Source organism: Ischnura elegans, chromosome 9 (genome assembly GCF_921293095.1).
Source record: "Ischnura elegans chromosome 9, ioIscEleg1.1, whole genome shotgun sequence".
Lineage (NCBI taxonomy): Eukaryota > Metazoa > Arthropoda > Insecta > Odonata > Coenagrionidae > Ischnura > Ischnura elegans.
The window spans coordinates 93,439,274-93,454,547 of NC_060254.1; the positions used below are offsets into that span (position 1 = coordinate 93,439,274).

Here is a 15,274-nt window from a genome sequence, read left to right on the forward strand (position 1 = left end):
AAAACTAATAAATTGCTGGCATAATTTCCTTGACCTTTTGGTTTCATTAACCTTTTCTGCGCAAAAAAGTTACAACTTGTACGACCACGGCTGGTTTTGCCCCACCCTAGTTTTGATTCTGGATATTACGCCCATGCACCTTTTCAAAAATAAATGGTCTAAACAAGTGTATTGGCTTAGAGTCTAAAGTCTTAATTCTAAAAAAAGCAAGTCTATTGGCTTACAAGTAGTTCAAAAGGTTCCGGTGACTTGTACCTCCTGTTTACAAGAGAAAATTCATGAATTGAAATCATGAGTGAAATTATTGTTGAATGATAGGAAATGAGAGGCTGATCTTAACGAATTTGCTGATTTGCTTCTGAGGAGTTCGGTATTAATTTGGGGTGAGAACTCACGCAAGGATACAATACTATTTTCATGCCAACAACGGATTTCAATCATAAATTGAATATTTCCAAGCAATTTCCGCATTATTTTTACAAGTTCCATAATTTTCACTTTGTTACTCATTGATGTCTTTGCATTTGAATGCCCTCCGAGTGAAAAGTAGACCCACAGAGTACCTCAGAGTAAACATATACTAAAGTTCTCATCTGCCTCTGAGCATGGGACCAAGATTGCAATGGGAAAATCGGAGGTCAAGTGATGAACCTTATTGGTTGACTACGGCGGTAGAGTGTGTCTTCAACCTGTTAATCAAAGTTGGTAATTTTATTTTAATTAAAGTCAATATTCATGATGAAGGATAAGTACCAGCATATCATCAGAGTTTATTATACAAGGATTTAATTTGCAAACTTTTTTCCCATTTTTCATGCTAACAATGAAGCTATTTTATCCATATTGGCCTCTGCCTTTGCTACTGCACGTCAACCTGAAGCGCTCTGGTATTAATATATTCCGAGTGGATCACGTTAAATTTGCCAAAATGATGAGACGCAACAATTGTGTATAACATTTCATCCGTATATCATCTGCGGAATTTCTTCGTCTGACATTTAGTTGCAACAAAACCTCCTAATACTATCGTTAGTCAGTAGATATTTATTCGAGATTGCTATTGATGAACTTGACTCGTCATCTTGTAGAAACGCTACTTCACGATTTAATACAGATTTTATTTTTAATTTATTTATATCATGTTATGCCTATTCTATTATATATTTAGTTTTTATTAGTCCACCTCTGCCGTGGTAACAAGTGCGCTGAGAACTCGAAGGGATAACATATCGCTAAGTGAAAGGGAACTACGTTACATGTTCACTGTAACGAGAAAAAAGTAGGAGTGCTTTTATGAAGTATATTCAGCGTACCCCGACCTCTTAGATGATAAGTAGGGCTTAATATAATAAGTAGTGTGGATAGCCGACAGTCCGGGGATCGATTCTCGGCACTGGAGAATATTTTCCATGGCAATTTATGGTAACTCATTTGGCTTGTTTAACTCTCCAATTAATTTATATGGTGCCATTTGTAGCGCACCAATGTTAAAAAGTGCCATTGGAAATCATACTACGAGAAGTGTCTTTCGTTATGTTTTTTCTCATTAATTTTTTTATTCCTAATAAGCAAATCATTACGTCTCCTAGCTAACGAGAAGATATTTTTTAATATTTATTTTGAGGGACGGCAGCCGTCTTTACTTTTAAATAAACTTAATTTGCAGGGCCCAATCTCTTAAAGTACTAATTATTTGGAGGATTGAATTAGAGTTTTTTCTGGAAGTGTGTGCGTGACGTGAGTAACTATTAACTGAGTTGATGAACACGCGAGCTTTCAGTTTTTCTGTTTCGCTTGTTTCGTCTGCCTGTCTGTTCTGTATTTAATAATCGAGATGAAATAGTTCATTCATAGATATTTTACAATTTTGTATTTAATTCCCGCAAATTTGAGCCAAATATTCGTATTTGATTGTTGAATGACTATTTATGAAAGTGCTCAGCATAGCATTTGATGCTCATCTATTTAATATTGTTAATATTTTACCCTTATGTAAACTAAAAACCAAGATAAAGGAACTTCAGGAATCAGTAGCTCAAATTTGAGATGAGTGGATTTGACTTATTGTCTTAAGGCTTGTGGATTCCATAATTCATCATCATCAGTGATTACTGTCCTTAGACAGGTTTCCACTGGACTTCTCTCCATCTTTCTCTATCCTGAGCATCCTCCTTTAGGTCTTTGTATTTTCTTCCTCTTCTTATATCATCCAACATTCCCATCCTCCTTCTTCCTCTTCCTCTCTTTCCTTCTATCTTCCCTTCTATTATTCTCCGTTCCATACAATTCCTTCTTAATATATGCCCTAACCAACTTGCCTTCCTCTTATGAATCATATGTATTAATTTTCTTTCCTCGCCTATTCTTCTTAGAACTTCCTCATTCTTCACTCTGTCAGTCCACTTCACTTTCAACATTCGTCTCCATACCCACATTTCAAAACTTTCTAAATATCTCTCCTCCTTCTTTTTAACAGTCCATGATTCACATCCGTACAACACTACACTCCACACAAAACATTTCATAAACCTCTTCCTCATCTCTATTGGAATTCTTTTTGCTGTTAACAATGCTTTTACCTTTCCATACGTTCCTTTACCTAATTAATAATATTCCATAATAATAATATTATAATAATAATATTATTTATATAATAATATTATAATAATAATATTATTATAATAATAATATTTAATAATATTCCTATTCCATAATTATACATTAAAATTAAACAGTAGAACTGGAGAGTTTGTATATAAACCAAGAAAGCCTCCCGTTCATCGTGATGAATATTGCCGTATTTTAACTTTTAATTTCCCAAGTTATCTAATATATATAAGAGCACTCTTTGCGTTTAAATAAAATATCCAACTCTCTCTGTACTGGTTGAAAAGCTATTTCACACCAAACAATTTCTTACATGAGTTTTTAATCTATTGTGCTTCCATCTTGTATTTGTGTAGCTGATGAATACCAAGTAAAAATGTATTCTTTTATGGCACTTAAGAATTTGACATGCTCCAGTTTGTAAAAGCGGCTTTTATCCTCTGCACGCCAGTTTGATCTCTTTATTTATTTTTAGCGTTTATTATCCATATTTACGGACATTTAAACGTGTAATGCTAATGTAGATTCTTGATAGTTTGAACCGCATGTTAAGATGATGTTCTAAGTAATCCTTAGTATTCATTTGACTTGCTGAGCGCAGTACAAATGACTTTTCTTTGCCATATTATTGACTTTTCTTTGCCATGTGTTTATTTTAAATTGTTTACATATTTACTGCAATACGAGTCCAAAAGTGTGTTAATTGTTGTCAATAAGAATTTCCCCTTCCATTTGAGGTGATATTTCTCTTTCTGTATTTTTAAAGTAAATTTGACCTAATTCTACCGTTCGCTTTGGTATGAGGATATACTGACATTAGCTAAGTCCTCGCCTAATAGTAAATGCATTCCGAAAGTGTAAAAAATTCATATGACAGCCGGCGTTCCGTCAATTTCAGCTACAATTCAGTCAGCGGCTTATATATTCTAGTAAGCCACGGCGATATCTAGAATAATTGTTTTTATGCCATCCTAATTCACCTTATTGTTCACGCAATTGCCTGTGTATCATGTAATATTCGGGTAACTTGGAATGAATCTTATTTTTATATTCTAACTTGAATAATACAGGCGCAGAAGCTGACGTGTTATTTACTACCTAATCCATTAGGAACTTATTCCTATACCAGTACCTACTGTGTTCTATCATATGAGCATTGTATTGTCTCGCAATTCTTAATATTTTTGTGTCGTCATTCTTCAGTGGAGTTGGATGATTTAAGAGTCGAGTTTTTTCGTCTTTATTCTACCCCCTCAATTGAATATATTACCTTTCCGCTTTGGTGGGTCAAGCAGACTGAAGTATATGAGGTCATAGAGATTTACGTGTTGATAAAAGTAATTGGTATTCTGAGTAGCTTTTAGTATTCTTATGCATTATTAATGTCTCTCATGATTCGTTTCATTACTATCGATCAGGATTTTTGGTGACACATTTTCAACACCGTTACTTGGTTACCGTTACTTGGAAGTAGACGGATTCAGAATGGATTTTGCTAATGTTTCACTTCGTAAAAAATATAAGGAAATCACGGATTAGCAAAGAGGAAGATCGCTTTTTTTCATAAGAATTATTTTAATGTGAATTTCTTATTTTTCAACCTCTCGTTTTGTTTTAATAGTACTTTCCATTGACCAATTAGCGGTATTGCTACTAGAAAATATAGTTATTTTACCATCATCACCGTTTAAGGCTTCATTTTTGCTATTTGACTCCATTTCAATAGTAAAGAGGTACATTTTTCTCGTTGAAATAACACTTGCCTTCAACTTAGATTATAACATAGTTAGTGGTCTAAAAATTAATTTTGGAGGATTAGTTTTCAATAAACCTATGTACTTCTTGAATTAACTTTCATTAAAGTAATTTATATGTAATACCTACTATGAATTATTTCTACCCCTCTTTTTTACTTGTATCAAATCGCTTCAATTGTGTATGCAAACAATAAGTATTCCAATAGTACACTAATAATGAAGGTGGTTCCAATTTGACCAAGTGATAGATTAAATTAAGGAGTAATTTTATTTGCTATTTTTCTGCAAGTACAACTTTTACTCATGTCACATGAACATAATTATGATAATATTTCTGGTACATTGATTAATTTTTTCATGGTGGATTTATTTTTAAAGTAAAACGATGGAAGATTTGAAAAATTAGTTTATTTTTCCCTCTAATTACTTCTTTTGTTTATTTTCTACAATTTCATGTACACATTTTTTCACGTTTTGTTGTTTTAATGGTAAACCGTTTTGTTGGTTTGGTCGTAAACCATTCATTTTCAGTCGTAAGTAATCCCTGGATAGGCTTTTTTTTCTGGATGCGGCGTTTATTATTATTTTTTCCTCATGCGATCGAGGAAAAGGGTAAATGTCGCGTGAACATTCTGTTGACGGCTGTGCACTCCTCTTTCGGTTGGAGAAATTTGATTTTTCTTATCTTACATCATATTTTGGTGAAACTTCCTCGGAGATACTTGACTCCGGATAGCACCAATTCCTTTTTAATGTCATATTCTGGACGACCAATGCAATTAATTAGTTCACTCTCGCGTTACTTGAAGATAATATGATCTTTCGGTGCTTACTCTTTTGTTCATTACGATAAAATATTAGCTTAATTACTGTTACAGATATATGATCTGCTTTGTAATTAATTAGACCATAATTTAAATGAACCCTAAGACAACCTTTTCTTTCCAAGATTTTCCACTACATTCTAATGATATAATAAACCATTAAACCTATTTAAATAAAAAATATACCTTTAATTATTTTTACAGGTCTCGAGGTTGTACATTTACTATTATTTTGAAACGGTCATTACTTGGTGGTGATAGGATTTGAAACGAAAATCTTTTCCGTGAAATAGAAGAATTTTGTCTACGGACTACAAGATGGAGAATGTTTGGGGAATGAAATCATCAGTATGTTGAGGTAAAGTAACATTTTTGTATTACTATACATTTGTCCCATGCATAGGAGATCAAGTTATGTCATCGTGTTTTATCATTTTAAAGTGATTCATCTTGATGAGTTACCCGAGAACTTACTATTAGAAATGTGCGTATTAAATGCGTGTCTTAGGTACCTTACCGAATTAAAAGGCATTATCTTAGACTTGGATGTGGATATTGGTATATGTTCATTTTCTGTACAGAAAATTCCAATTAAGGGCTTCGATATATAGAAAATGGTTGGGACGTAAAACTTATGGCACTGCTTTTTAGTGGTATTTTTATCCAAATTACCGAATATTCAACTTAAGTTTGTAAATCTGCCTCTGAAAAACTCAACTGTTCTCGTATTCAATTATTGTTTTTTTTCATGGAGTCTGAATGGACTTTCGCATTGAATTGCCTCATTAAATTTTTAACTGAATAAAGAGGACCGAATTAAAAGGCATTCTCTTTGATGTGGGCATTGGTATTAATGACGAAAAATATTTCTTCCTGTAAAAGGAATTCCAATCACAACCTCCGAGGTATAGGAGATGACTGTGACGTTAAATCTATTGCACCTTAATTAAATGAGATTTTTATCCAAATTACGAAATATTCGATTGACGTGTGCAAATCCGGCTCTCAAATACTCAACTGTTTTTATATTAATTCGTCTTCTTTTTTTTCTTGGAAGCCGGATGGAATTTCGCATTGGATTGTCTCCTTAAATTTTTAACGGAATAAAGAGGGGTTTGTAGTCACGACCGTTTAGAAGTGTGGCTTGCGGTGTTCCCGATTGACCCTGAGGCTCCCCGCTCACGTGACCAACCCGGAAGGGTTTCGCAAAAGGGCAAGAACCCCTTCAGACCCATTATCCACAGACTCTTGGGCATTAAAGCGGAATATATTTTCGGATTTCCACCTAGAGTGATCGAACTTTCCTTACTTTACACACACACACACTCTCTCACACACACACACCACTTCTTAACTACGATTTGATAGCCGCAAGAAAAAATAGGTGAGAGTTTGTATGTTGTCCCTAGATCCACTTCGTGAATAGTTATATTTTTTTAGGGAAATCGTCGCGTGGAAAATCCTCTTCGTCAAGATTTTCCAAGTATTTTCCCGGTGATGAAAGGGGGCCTCTTATTCATTTTTCAGTTTTTATATATTCATATTCAATCGACAGCCGTGATTTTACTTCCGGTGGTAACAAGGTTTTGGTGAAGACAAAATGACCGGAAATGAACTTCAAATTGTAGAAAACAGTATTTTGAGGGAAAACTTGGATATTGAGGTGGAAGTTTCGCGGGCTAGAATTTACTATCTACAAAATCATCCATACTCTATCATCACTGGCTACGATAAAATTGCTATTATGACTTCCCTCATGGCTACTTTCATTCTGAGCTATTGAAAAAAAATCTGAAATATGTCTCTTGTTATTATCTGATTAAAATGTATCAAAATGTATTATTCCACTTATTATGAATTTATTTTTCAGTAGTCAGTCGTTAGACTCTTTACTTGACTTTTCCTTAGCCTTAGGAAGAATTGATCAATATTGGTATTTATAGCTGCATTAAAATACCGGACTCGTTTCTGTTGCCTTGGAGCATTAGAGAAGAAGTCACTGCGTAGTTGAGGAACTTAGTAATGTATAACGTTTAACCGTCGTTACTGAACAAGTTATATTAATTTGTAACTCTTTCATCGAGTTTATCACTAACTAAATATTAGTTTTAATTGTAAACAGTTAAGTTTTCTCTATCTGTGAATAGCGAACTCAGAGGGTTACATACTTATGCATGCGAAACAAACTTGACTTATTCGCATGATTCGCATGATACATACAGACATATGTCATTGAATTTCTCTTGTCTCATCTCCAGATTTACTTTTATATTTTCACTATGACGTTTTCAATTAATAGGAATCCTAGCATATATCTTTTCCTGACGTGAGTGACCGTCGCCTCTAATGAGTGACTTCGACATGATTACCATATGAGCAAGTCTCTATAATGAATCTTAACCTTACAAATTCTCAAGATATACAATTAATTTCTCAAATATGAAATAGAGGCAGTCGTAATAGCAAAGCATCCCATCTTTTACTATCATGATATGTTGACATGAAATGTTTTTCGATACGTTCAACTGTTGAATCGAGGATTAATTGAAGTCCAATCTGTTTGCAGGCTCTAATGAAGGGACAATTATTTTTATTATTTTAAACTTCAGAAACTTCTAATTCACTCGACCTCAAGACAAGAGAGCCTAGAAAAGTAACTTGATCCGCAGCCTTGGAGACACGACAGTTTCCTTCCCGTTCTTCGCGTGGAATTTGGAAATAGTCTTCTGCCTCCTGGCTCACAGTCTTGAAGTCATATATATTTCTCAAGTTGACGGACGAAGAGAAATCGAGTTTTCCACTCAATCTTGTAACCATCGATTGTGTGTGTGTTTTGCCCCTCCGTAATGGCTATGAAATATTTTTATCTGTTTGGGTTCTAAGAGTGAATGGGTGTTTGCGAGACCTTTCTCGTGATAGTCCCGATACTACTCCATAACGCAGAGATTTCTCCTTTTCCATGTGCGTGGAAATATGGTATATGCGTCCGCTCTCTACTTCTTAGTTTTATTCCTTCTCTTTCCCCTCACCTCCACATCTCGAACCCATTCAATCTCCACCAATCGCAGTGCTTTTATCCACTCCGTGAGTTGGCATTTTCCTCTGAAATCCCCGAAAAACAGTGTATCCTGATGGCACGCGATGTAAGTTTGGGGTGAACCGGTGTCAGGCAAGAATATTGACCTATTTCGAGGGAGAAAAATCAATTGCACTTCACCCAGATGCCCTTCCTTCACCTTGCTTCTTTCTCTCAAGACAAAGGCAAGTTGACGACTTTTTTGCGCCTTGACCCATCCTTAACCCCTTATGCTGTTGTCAATGTCTATTTCTTAAGATTTCCCTCCGAACATGATTGCCTTCGGCCCGTACGTATTGGCACCATTGTGTTGCGCAAAATCTTGAGGAACCTTATCCTCTGTCCCTTATCGATGTTTTAAATACGATCCGAACAAGTAATGATGAACCAGAAAGATGGCTTCTATTGGTTTTGTAATGAGCGAGAACCGATCTATCTAAACTTTTTTCATTAGTGTGGTAGTGAAATGATTAAGCTTTATAGTTTATTCAGCAAGTTGCACTAAACTGTAGATATTTGTGTTTTCAGCGTCTTGTAGTACCTAAATACAAATATACCGAAATTTACATTTTTTTCCATTTTTACCTTTCCTTTTACTTTTTGCATTGAAATAAATCCTTGCAATTCTTCAAAAATGATGTAATAACATTAAACTTAGGTCATAAAAAAAATTTTTTTTTTAATTTTGAAGACTGCAAGTATTTATTTAAATATGAAAAAATTCCCATCCATCACGCTTAAATCTTCGGATTTTGTTTTTACTTTTTGGTTAAAAAACTAAGTGCTGTCCCTATAACATATATTGTCACCCCTTTTTCCCTTATGGAGAGCACAGTAATTTATTGGGTAGTGCTCCTGGTTTCTGACCAAAGATCCCAGAATCAAATGGTGGGTAAAGATTTGGGGTTGCTCAAACAACAACCTTTTGGATTTATAGATGCCCTGGCAGTGAAATGAAGTTAATGTTTGACATGCCCTTCGGCTTTTAATTAGTGAGAATTCACCCGCCTGTGGCATAGTCTGGGGATAACTCTACCCTCATCTATTAACACCATTAATCAGATTGAATTTCTTGATAGGGTAGTGTTTCCAAAATGTGTGCATGAACATCTATAAAGGTGGATAATAAAATAGTACTTTTACCGTTATTTTATGTCGACTTACGACTGAGTTGGTAATGTTGCCTTCTCGTGTGCTATAACAGTTCAACATTAATCCTAAAGGGAGGATGAAGCGGGATTTTGGAGAATGTTGAAACTCTTATTTCCCCGTAAATTTATGCTCTATGGAAATACCATTTAACACTCTTCATCCACCGGCGTAAGCTATTGGGTGTTGCATATCTCAAGTTTTTTTTTCATTCGTGAAAGGGTGGAGGTAAGTCCAATTGTAGTCTTATCGCGTACATACTGTCCTATTCAATGTTTTAACTCTTTATGACGGGACAGGTGGATTCTTCTCTATTTTACACTGCTTCTGAGTATCAAAAATTCCCGATGTCTGATTGGAATTCTTTTCCAATATTATCTGGCTTGAGGTGAATTTTTGGCATTATCTATTTTAGCGCAGTTTATTGACAAATCTATAAATATTTCTCCTTAATAGTAGGTTCAATATCTTATTTATTACGTCTTTTGAGCTAATCTTACTAACCACCTTAATAGAAATTAATTATTTTCCCGAGGCTCTGGTTGCTGAGGAGGCTAGATAATTGACTTGGCCCCGTTGGCTTGGGTTCAAACCCCGGCGGTGGCGGATATTTTTCGCAGACTTCCCAATCCCTGCTTGGTGCTTTGTGGATAGTATTCCAAGTACATACACCACTAGGTCAGTCGGATAGGACATTAAGCCATGGTCAACTTAGTGTCTTTCGTCAAGAGCAGACTAATACTGGCGCCGGGTTTCTCTCCATCCTTCCGTCTCTACCCTTCCCTAAGGAGTCTATGACCTAAGCTGTTGGTCGTCTCCTCCAAATACCTACCTAATTACTTCGCCAAAATAGTGCCTTAAGATGTCGAGCACGGCTTACCAACATAAAGTCTCACTGCGGTGGTTGTTTACAAAAGAATCGCATGTAATTCTCTTCTGATAAATTGTATTTATTTTATATTTTTTACTTCGGTTTTTTAGGTTTTATTGTGGGCTGGAATTCTGTATTTGATGAATAATTTTGGGGAAAGTTATTCATGACTCCTACTTCTTCGATCAAGTTTCTGAAAGTCAATCTTGAACATCTAGATACCCTAGATTTGATGAAAAAGAGAAATGGCAATTTTTCCACAAATTAATGTAATAATGTACGACACGTTCCAACCATTATAAAGATTGTACTTCAGAATGACCTTAAACGTGTGCTAAAGTTGCAGAAAAATTGCCATCTCCCTTGTAAGTGCAATTACCTATGAATAAACTGACAATCGAAGCGCATCGTACATTACTAAATAAAGTGGAAAATTTTCCATCTCTCTTTTATTAAATCAGAATGTCATCCCACTATATCTCGCGTGCCTCGGTTACTTCTATACGCTGGATTGATATTGGCTCTTTATCCCCTTAGGAGTGTGTCTTTTTATTTCTAAGTACAGCACGGACTGAAAGTATCGCTGATCTTCAAAATGTCTAAAATCAATATCTCGTATTCGGGTGCTACCAAAATCTTTTTACGATCTGTTTCCGCAAAATCGGGATTTCTATAAGCATTGTGTCATACGCAAAAGGAGGGTGGGTTCTGAGTTCAAGTCCGAGCGTTTAAGGTCTTTCTTAAATACAACCTTCTTCAGAATGACCTGATGGTCGAAACGCGACGTACATTAAAAAATAAATTTGTGGAAAAATTGCCATCTCTCTTTTTCATCAAAACTAGCGTATCTAAGATGCGGTAATTTCTTTTCAGAAGGCTCTCCGAAAATTGCTCCTCGCGAAGTAACTATAGGATTCTCAATAAACTGCTCGAAAAAACATGAAAATTCTAGTAAAGGGCTATTTTTTATGATACTGATTTTTCTCATTTTACTCGCACTTATTTCTATTTTTTCGTTAGCATATTCGTAAACTTGCACCAAATAAAAGTTATATTTTTACCAAGGGTATTTTAAGGCAGGTTTGATAGTTTTTTTATGGAAAATGATTTTTTTTAGCACGTTGCACTAAAAATGTAGTTATTTGGGTCTTCAGCGTCTTGGAGTAAGTAAAAATATACCAAAATTTACATTTCTTTAATTTTTACCTTTTATAATACTCTGATGGCAATTTCGGTTAAAAAATAGCCCATGCATAACAAATTTTCCTGGTACTTTAGATATTTTTGTCGGTATTTTGCAACGTATTGTATCCATAAACTCAATATTGTGATACTAATACACGAGGAAATATCATGCCCCTAAGCCCTCTCTTCAGCACAAATTTCCTTTTGACATCTGCTGATTACCGCACCATGGTTGGAAAATCAAGGGAATAATGTCATTCACTCATATCTTTTAATTCCATTTCTAGCATTTTACTGGTTCTTAATTCCATTTTTTTTCTTTATAAATATTTGTATAGTTTGAGATAAATGTGCACCAAATATGATTTAGATTAACCTCAGCATTTTGGAAAAATAAGGCAGGTTTGATATTTTTTGGCATGGAAAATGATCTTCTTTTGGACAGGTTGCACTATAAAATGTGGACAATGATTTTTAAGCCTTTAAAGTAAATAAAAATAAGCCGAAATTTATTATTCATTTAATTTTTTCTTTCCTGCTTAAAATAAATAAATATGTATATACATTTAAAAATTCCTGAATAAAAAAATAACCTCACGCATAAAACACTTTCGCCTAGAAAATATTTACCACCCATGCCAGCGTTTGAATAATTTTTATCAAATCACACTTCGTGAAAGTATCCTGTGACGTGACTAAATATACTGATACTCATTATCATCATCAGCTGTTTTTCTTCCCTTCACTGGCATGTTCCAAACACCAAAGTAGTCTCCACCTCACTCTGTCCAAGGCCTCCCCTTTAGTTTCCATGTAGCTTCTTCCTAACCTCACCGCGTCTATCATCTTCAGCTTTCTTCTTTTCTTCTTCCTCTTCTCTTTCTCTCCTTCCACTTCTCCTTCCACTTCTCCTTCCCTCGTTTGCTGCATTCAAAATCCCCTTCCCTTTTAAAGCATGCCCGTCCACATGCCCCTCCTCATCCACAAACTCCAGTCGCGTTATAATATCCATGGCACTCTATTATGTTTAGTCTCTAATTTCCTGACTTCCCGCCGCCAAAGAGTTCTAATAGAAGGTTTTTCTAATTACTTACCTGTTTCTTCTGTCGTGCCTCAAGGCAGTGCATTAGTCCCACTTCTGTTTACTCTCTACGTTGACGATATTGTTGATAACATTCTTCCCTCTAGCTGTGGTGTTCTCCTCTATGCCGACGATTGTAAAATATTTAAAAGGGTTTACAATACGGCAGATTCCCTGGTTTTACAAACTGCTCTTCTAGCGGTATAAAAATGGTGCAATAAATGGGAGTTATGTGTGAATCCTGAAAAATCATTGGTTGGGACCCTATATCGTCTGAGGGAGATATCCGAACCGAGTGATATTAAAATCAGTCTTCATTGGATGTGTGCAACCCATCCTTGAATATTGCTCTCCCATTTGGTCAACTGCTTCTCCCACCACACTAAAATTAATCAACCGTCCATTAAATTTCTTCTTAGCAATAGTTCGACATCGCATACCTCACCTCAGGTTCTCTTAACGTGGCGAAATACTTAATTCACTAGGATTATTACACCCCAACCTCCGCAGATTGACGTGGGACATCAAATTTCTTTACCGCATCATGAATGGGTCCTTCAGATCCAGTGATCTCCTAACATTCTTTTCACTACGCATTCCTGCTCGCAAAACCCGCAATACTGAAGCTCTACACCAGCCCAATTTCCGTCTGGCAATATCTCATAGATCCCTCTTTTTCCGCCTACCTTCTATTTTCAATTCAATCTCCAATACATCTTCCTCTCTTGACATCTTTGCCTCCCGCACCAAATTTTAATAACCACGTGAAAAGTCTATCTTCTGGACATCGACCTTTTGTATGTATTGTACGAGGCTTGTCCGTAAAATAAGTTCCACGGGCTACCGCTGGCGCTAGGATCGTTTCTATGCGCGGCCAGGCACCAAAGGCAGGTTGTTTGGTTCCCTCACTCCAATCCCTCACCAAGCCAGCGTCACTGCGACGTTTGGTCTTGGCTCAGCAGCCGTCAGCGATGGAGCTTCCTCTTGCGTCTCCCGCCAGCTGCGAGTTGCGGTCTGTTTATCGTTTCCTGGGCGCTAAGAAGAAATCGGCGAAGGAAATTCACGAAGAACTTTGTCAAGTGTATGGAGAAGAGTGCATGAGCTCCGGGATGGTGTACAGATGGGTCAGGGACTTTACAAATGGCCGAACAGACGTCCACGACGAAGCCCGTGCAGGGCGGCCATCGGTTTCCGACGAAACAATTGCCGAAGTCGAGGCGGCAATGCTTGAAGATCGACGGATTACAGTTCGGGAGCTGCGCGAAAAGATTTTGGAGGTCAGCAAAACCACAACTGACAAGATTTTGACTGAACATTTAGGCTATTCAAAGGTCTGCGCAAGATGGGTACCAAAAATGCTCACTGCAGACCACCAGCGGCAGCGGGTTGAAGCGGCCCAAGAATTTCTCGCTTTTCACGGAACAACCGAAGAGGAATTTTTGGACTCTATTGCTACTGGTGACGAGACCTGGGTACACTACACCACACCGGAAACAAAGGAGCAATCGAAGCAGTGGAAGCACCCTTCTTCGCCCAGAGCAAAGAAATTCAAACAAATCCTGAATTCCAGACAGATGAAGAGGTGCAAAACGCGGTTGTTAGTTTTCTACACGGACAGGCGGCAGAGTTCTATGACTCTGGTTTGAAGAAGTGGGTGCCTCGAATGCAGAAGTGCATAGAACGCAACGGCGATTATGTAGAAAAATAAAAGAAAGACTGAACTTTCCAAAAATGTACTTTTCTTTGCAATTAAACCAGTTTTTTAATGTGAAAAAAATTCGTGGAACTTAATTTACGGACACGCCTCGTATATGTTGAAAATGGTTGTTATTTATGATATTACTTTTACACATGTTTATTAATTATATTTGCATAATTTTTGTTTATAAACCCAATGTAAAGGCCTTATTGCTGTTTTTGGTGTTATGTAAATAAATAAATAAATGCAATATCCAATTGCCTTTTCTCTTCATTAGAGTAGGGTAGTTTCCTTCATCAAAGAAAACGAAAGGCATTGATTGCAATTAGTTACCCACCATTAGTGTATTCATAATGTACAAATTATTTGGGTTTAGAAATACCGGCATATATGAAATACCGGAAATATGGCAAGGGTCAATTTTATCTGCATTTGAAAAAGGCCAGATTGGCGCCCATGCGATGCCACTCCACGTGACGTCACAGGGACCTAGTTTCTATACGAGTAGATAGGAGTTTTACATCGTATGAGATTACCAATGCATGCATGAAGCACAGAGCTCAGGGAAACATGTCCTAATAATCACTTATTAAAACTACCTAAGGTCGGAAAGTTTTCTTCGTTTGATAAGGTATTAATAATCCTTATTTAAGCCAAGCGCTACCAGCTAACAGGGTACTCTGCTATCTGCTAGCAGCCTGCGTCGTATCAGCGCTCAAAGCCTCGCCCCAAGGTCACTTCACTTGCGGCAGCGGGAACCAGAACGACGTCACAGGGAGTTTTCCTAGCATTCATACTTAGTCGTCGCGTTTTCGCGCGCTTGAACATTTTCACTTTTCATTTAATCGCGAAAAATAGACATCGTCATTTAAAAATCTAAAAGCTTGAAATACGTACGTACTCTTTCGATTTAGACAATAAAAAAAAAATAGGAAACCACCCTGTTCTCAGTAATTTCTTTCCTCCCTAAATCTTTCCAGCACCTCCTCATTCCTCTATACACCCACTTCACTCTCTCCAGCCTT

General features: G+C 36.5%; 1 protein-coding gene across 1 annotated transcript; it reads left to right on the top strand.

Annotated features, from left to right (window-relative positions):
- Window positions 1-13,416: 13,416 nt before the first annotated feature.
- Window positions 13,417-14,196, top strand: LOC124164998 (protein GVQW3-like). Its single transcript, XM_046542237.1, has one exon. It carries the CDS (start codon window positions 13,417-13,419, stop codon window positions 14,194-14,196), a length of 780 nt encoding a protein of 259 aa, XP_046398193.1.
- Window positions 14,197-15,274: the final 1,078 nt, after the last annotated feature.